The sequence below is a fragment of the Somniosus microcephalus genome, chromosome 3 (genome assembly GCF_052327205.1).
Source record: "Somniosus microcephalus isolate GS21.2 chromosome 3, FLI_Smic_1.0, whole genome shotgun sequence".
Classification (NCBI taxonomy): Eukaryota; Metazoa; Chordata; class Chondrichthyes; order Squaliformes; family Somniosidae; genus Somniosus; species Somniosus microcephalus.
The window spans coordinates 38,626,429-38,632,552 of NC_140989.1; the positions used below are offsets into that span (position 1 = coordinate 38,626,429).

Genomic DNA, 6,124 nt, shown 5'->3' on the forward strand with positions numbered 1-6,124 from the left:
AAAATTTGTGTCAGAGCCCCTGCAATCTCCTCCTTTGCCTCACACAGCAGCCTGGGATACATCTCGTTTGGGCCTGGGGATTTATCCACTTTTAAGCCTGCTAAAACCGCTAGTACCTCCTCCCTCTCAATGCTAATTTGTTCAAGTATATCACAATCCCCCTGCCTGATTTCTATGCCTATGTCGTCCTTCTCCATAATGAACACAGATGCAAAATATTCATTTAAAACCTCACCTACATCTTCCGGCTCTACACACAGATTGCCACATTGGTCCCTAATGGGCCCTACTCTTTCTCTGGTTATCCTCTTGCCCTTAATATACTTAGAAAACACCTTGGGATTTTCCTTTATTTTGCCCGCCAGTGTTTTTTCATGCCCCCTCTTTGCTCTCCTAATTTCTTTTTTACGTACCCCCCTGCACTTTCTATACTCCTTGTAAGCGAGGAAAATCTGGAAGGTAAAACAGAACTAACAGACTCAGGTGTTACCCAGATCAATAGTTTTATTACGAGTGCACACAGGAGAACTATCTCAGCTACCCTTAGCTCGCGACATCGTTCTCGGGAAAAAGTGGCAATACAGCTTAGTTTATACAGTTTATTAGACAACACCCACTTATTACTAATGGGGGTGTATACATGAGAATATTGATGCTTCATTGGTTTACATGATTAATCAATCAACTATTAGGCCTGTCATTTGAACTCGAGTACCCTCTGGATATGTCAGTAAGAAGCTTATCGACTGTAGAGGCTTCATTCTAACTTCTGTGTTCATGAGCTATCTCTTACTCTTGTTATCGGTATGGGAAGGTATTTTCAGCAGAGACATGGCTGGATGAATACAAAGCCACATTGAATTATGCAGCTGGCTGACTACTCAAGGCCTTATTTGCTGCTATTCATTAATCGTGCCTTTGTACTCTTATCTCTTCCAAGAACAGGCTCTTTCTAAACAGTCACCACCAAGTTGTAATTACAAGCAACACTTCAGAATGTCTTTGGTCAGCTAAATTTATTTGTTAGTTTAAAAAGGGTTAATATAGCCAAGTATCCCATGGTGCTTTGCGTTTGTTTTCCAGCCTAACAAGACTGAATGGTACCTTTCAGACATATTATACTGGTCAAATATTGAGGCCCACCCCTTTATATCCCCTAAACCAAATTTTATTCTAACAATCCCCCCTTTTGGCCCTTGGGTAAGCCCAAGGTAGCCAACCCTTATCCGTCACCCACGGTTGCCCATAGGTATGCCCTGCTTGGTGTACCCTCTTGCAAACACCTAAGCATCCCCTGGATATTTACATATGCAAGATGCTCTACCTCATCTTAACCAGGTTCCCTTCGTGGTGGCCACCAGTCCGGGTGGAAGAAAGGCAGGACATCTGATGGTTCTATCAAACTATGATTGTCTCCCCTTCTATATGCACCTTACCCCGTTAGATACTCCTCCCGGTACCACTCAAACGTGTTCTTTGTTGAGATCAAAGAGACACTGGGGACATTCTCACCCAGGCTCTGTTTTACTGCCTTTGCCAACCTTTTCATCCTCTGCCTATGACATTTATTACAGGCCATGAAAATCAAGAAGCACATTACAACAAACTGCACTACTACTAATACATGTGAGATTAATCTAATCCAAGGGTGGATCTGTATATTCAGTCCCCAACTCCAGAGGTCATCCCACCAAGTGGTGACTTTAATTTGGTCAATGTCATACTTAATGTTTTTATTGCTCTGTTGTGGGTTATAATAAACCTTCTGGGAGAGGCGTATCTCCATTCGTAATACTTTCAAGTGTTCAGGCAATGGGGGTATCGGATACCCAAATGTGTTCTGATAGTCCTTTAAGTCTTTCTTGATATCTTCAGAAACGTGTAAGGTGGTGAAGTTATGCTGGTGTATCTCCACCAATTCCTCGTGTCCATTCCGTACCGGGATTTCAGGAGTGAAGCAGAACTCTGAACTTGGAATATCACAAGTTAGATTGGCATATTTAAACATTTTCAAATTAGTTGTAACACAATATTCACCCTTTCTGGCATATGCCACTTGAGTGGGTTTTAAATCCACCTCTAGGGCCTCCATGGTACAGTTAATATCCTGATTGGTACCAGTATTGTTAAACCCACACTGTGCTTCTGGACTGTGTCCAATACTATGTTGACATACAGTGATAGCATGTCTAATAACACATCCCTCCAATTTCGTTCCAGCCAAATTTCCTTTAATCTTTACAGCATATGGTAACATATTGTGATGGGATATGTGCATTCCGTCCTTCACTACCCCAATGTTCTGGATTCGGTACACCTCTCGTCCTTGGGCTTCGGGTGCCATCACCGGTATTACCAATAACAACCCTAGGAGCCCTCCCCCGTCAGGTTTACACTTGTCTTGTGTGGGGTACACCCGAACCATTGCTCTCAACTGGCAAGCCGTCAAGCTCCCGCCTGCCAATATCCGTTTAGAGGTACCGTCCCCCTTGTGCCCACCGGTCAGGTTCGCCCTCAATTGTTGATTCGTTATCCATAAGGGTACTTCCCCTGCCTGTATCTGGACCAGGTTTTCTCAGGTTTGTTCCACAATCCAGTTACCATATGTGCTACATATGTCATTAGCAGCCGCCTGCTGAGATGCATTGTATTCTTCCTTTTTTAATTTAATAATCGTTTGGGTGTGTGTTTCTAGCACTGTAGCTATCTTTTGCAAATGTATGGTCAACGTTTGATCCTCAGATAATTCCTTATCTGTATTCTCATTTGTTATTTGTAATACAGCTTTAATGCGAGACCATAGGTCTCTAATCTTTTGATCCAGTGTCGCCAAATCAATAGTATTAACAACTGAGGTACCCACATTAAAGGCAGTTGCTGCGTCATTTATCACAGACCTTTTACGTCTCCATATTTGTTTATCTCCTTTACTGTGCCCACACTTGAGTTAGAAGGTGTTGATATAATTGTTGAGTTTTCTTAGAACACCGCGTAGGTAAGGCTGTATCTGTCAAATCTAGCACTACCGGTACAAGCTCATGTTGCACATTATCATAGCTTCATTAAGATAAAGGGAAGTACGGCTGCCCATCCTTTCCCTGTTTCTTGGATTGCTTTAATCAGAGCATGCTTTAATGTACGGTTCATGTGTTCCACCATGCCCGAACTTTGCGGACGATAGGGTATGTGGAACTTTTGTTTAATTCCCAATTGTTTACACATATCCTTCATTATTTTGCCCGTGAAGTGCGTTCCTTGGTCGGAATCTATTTGTAAGGGTACCCCCCATCTAGGTATGACCTCTTCTGCCAGGATCCGCGCTACTGTCCCTGCGGAACAATCTCGGGTAGCAAAGGCTTCCACCCACCTAGTAAACTGATCAATGATTACAAGGCAATACTTCTTCCCTTGTGATTGAGTCAATGGTCCTGTAAAATCAATCTGCAGATTCTCCCATGGTTCCTTTGGCCATGGTTGATGGCGCATTTTTTATTTTAATGGTTCCTCCTGGGTTACACTGCACACACACCATACAGTCGTGGCAATGTTTATCAATGGCATTATTCAGTCCTTGCCACCACCAGCATCGTTCTATCATGTGCTGCATAGTTTTGGGGCTTGCGTGATCAATGCCATTGTACAGTTGCAAAAGGGTTTCCTGTATACATTTGAGGGCGATAACTTTCCCATGGTTCTGCCACAGTCCACCTATATAACTTTCTTCAACCCCTTTTGCTCTCCACCCTTGCTTTTCTTCCTCAGAGGTGTCTTGGTGCAGCTGATACAAATTAACCTCATCTATGGGGGTGCAGGTGGCCATTGGACATTTGTCACATTGGCATATTTCTTTATAACATAGGGGTGTTTCCTCATCCTCCTGTTCTGCGGCGGCCCGTGCCGCTGCATCCGCCCATGCATTCCCCTGCTGCTCCTTATTTGCTATCTTGTGCGCTTTGATTTTAATTACGAAGGCTGCAGTAGGTGCCTTGGCGGCTTCTACTAACGTTCATACTATTGCTTCATTCTGGATGGTATATCCTCCAGAGGTCATGTAACCCCTTCTACTCCAGGGTCCCGCATAATTATGTACTACCCCGAATGCATATCTACTATCAGTGTAGATGTTCACCCATTTCCATTTTGCATATTTTAGTGCCTCTGCTAATGCTACTAATTCTGCCACTTGTGCGGATAGGTGACCTGCCAATTTGCCTCTCCGGACTACCGTCCTGTCTCCATTTACTACTGCCCAACCTGTACGTGCTACTCCATCAGTTACTTTCCTTGACCCATCTACATACAGGGTTAAATCTATTTGCTCCATTGGTTCTTCTCCAATTCGTCCTACATTTTCATTTTCTTCCGTATCCGCACACTCGTGGTCTTCTCCCTCAGTGACCACCCATTCGGCCGGATTGGTCTTAATGTCCCTAACTACTTTTACGGATTTATCCTTGGGCAGTAATACTGCTTCCCATTTGGCCCTTCTCCCGTCCGAGAGAGTTTTCAGTCTTCCTGTATTTAGCAGCTCTATGATGGTGTGGGGAGTATGTAGTACTACTTCTCCCATCATAGTAATAGGTTCACTGATTCTGATTGCCCATGCCGAGCAATCAAGGGCTTGCAGGCAATGGCTAAAGCCAGCCGCTACTGGGTCTATTTTAGCAGAATAGTATGCTACCGGTCTTTGCTTATCCCCGTGGTCCTGTGTTACCACCGCTGTGTAATGCCCCCCATGGTTGTGGCAATGGACGTGAAAAGGTTTCCTCATATCTGGCAATCCCAATGCGGGTGCCGACGTGAGGGCTTGTTTCACTTTACAAAAGCTGTTTCATGGTCGGGGCCCCAGTCCACCGGCTCCTGGGATAGTTTCCCCCCTTTGATCAAATCCTGTATAGGCTGGGCCATTTCTGCATATTCTGGGATAAAGTTCCGGCAATAATTAAATAGTCCTAGTACCTGCTTGACCCCTCCCCTCTCTGGCGCGGTCCCTTCCTGCTGCCATCTCTAGCTGCTTGTAAGTACGGGACTGTGAGAAATCAAAACACGCAGCCAGCGGTTGCGTGCTGCTTCTGCTAGCTTTCCTCTTGGTCCTAGTGCCCCTCCCATCTGTCTTCGGGCATTTGTCTCTTCCCTTGTGTTATTATGTATCCTAGGTAGATTACTTCGTCCTTCCCTACCTGTACCTTTCTAGGGTTTACCTTTAGTCCCGCATTCTGTAGGGCTCCCAGTACCGTAGTCAATCAAATATTGTAGAGGGACCTGCCACTATTGGATGTTCTTGCGGAGCAGAGTTATCTTATTCAATTCGGATTACACCTATTTACGCCACAATGAAAGTCTGGTTTTAATAGGTTAATTTACCTCATAACTCCAATTTAATCCAGGTCAATTTTCTTTTTAACTAACCAGTATCACTTGGAAAAGAAAGAAGGAAGCCATTTTAACAAAGAAACAATCACTCATGCCTTGTAAACATTCACATTCAAATTCATTTTCTTCCAGGCACACTGGCAACTGTAACGTCAAGGCTGAAGCTTATCTTTTGTATCAATAATGAACAGACAAAACAAAATAGCACATTCTTGCAGAAAACAGTAAATTACGTCATATTTCTTTTTGTCCTTTCTTCAGATATCTTTCCAAAATACTATAAAAACATTGAATATAACTGGAGAAGAATTAGTTTTTCAACATTTAAACAAATCAAATCAAACTGCTTTGGAAGATTTCACCATAGCAACCGCAACTCCAAAGTTAAATCTTAGACTGAAACTTAATCTTTTGCTAAACAAATTGTTTTTGTTCTTTTTTTTTTACACACCAGCTTAACTTAAATTAGTTCAAAGTTTTTTTCAATTCTGGGGGCACAATCTTATTCGCACATTCTTAAAACTTCCAAAATCCAAGACAAGACAAAAGGGTTAAATGCTTTTTTTTAACAGAGAGAAGTGGGTGGAGCTAAAACACACAACAGACATTTTTTTTTTTAAGGACAGACTTTCAGACAAAGGAATAGTGTAACTTCTTAAACATTCATAGTCAGGAAAACATTTACACTTTAACACACAATGTCATACAACCTGAAATTCCAGCATATATTTAAGGTTCCTTTCACTCAGCA

The 6,124-nt window shown here is 42.8% G+C and overlaps 1 protein-coding gene across 1 annotated transcript; it reads right to left on the reverse strand.

The window, feature by feature from the left end:
• Positions 1-495: 495 nt before the first annotated feature.
• Positions 496-5,358, reverse strand: LOC147120981 (uncharacterized). Its single transcript, XM_085980118.1, has one exon. It carries the CDS (start codon positions 2,423-2,425, stop codon positions 1,433-1,435), a length of 993 nt encoding a protein of 330 aa, XP_085836244.1. The 5' UTR covers positions 2,426-5,358; the 3' UTR covers positions 496-1,432.
• Positions 5,359-6,124: the final 766 nt, after the last annotated feature.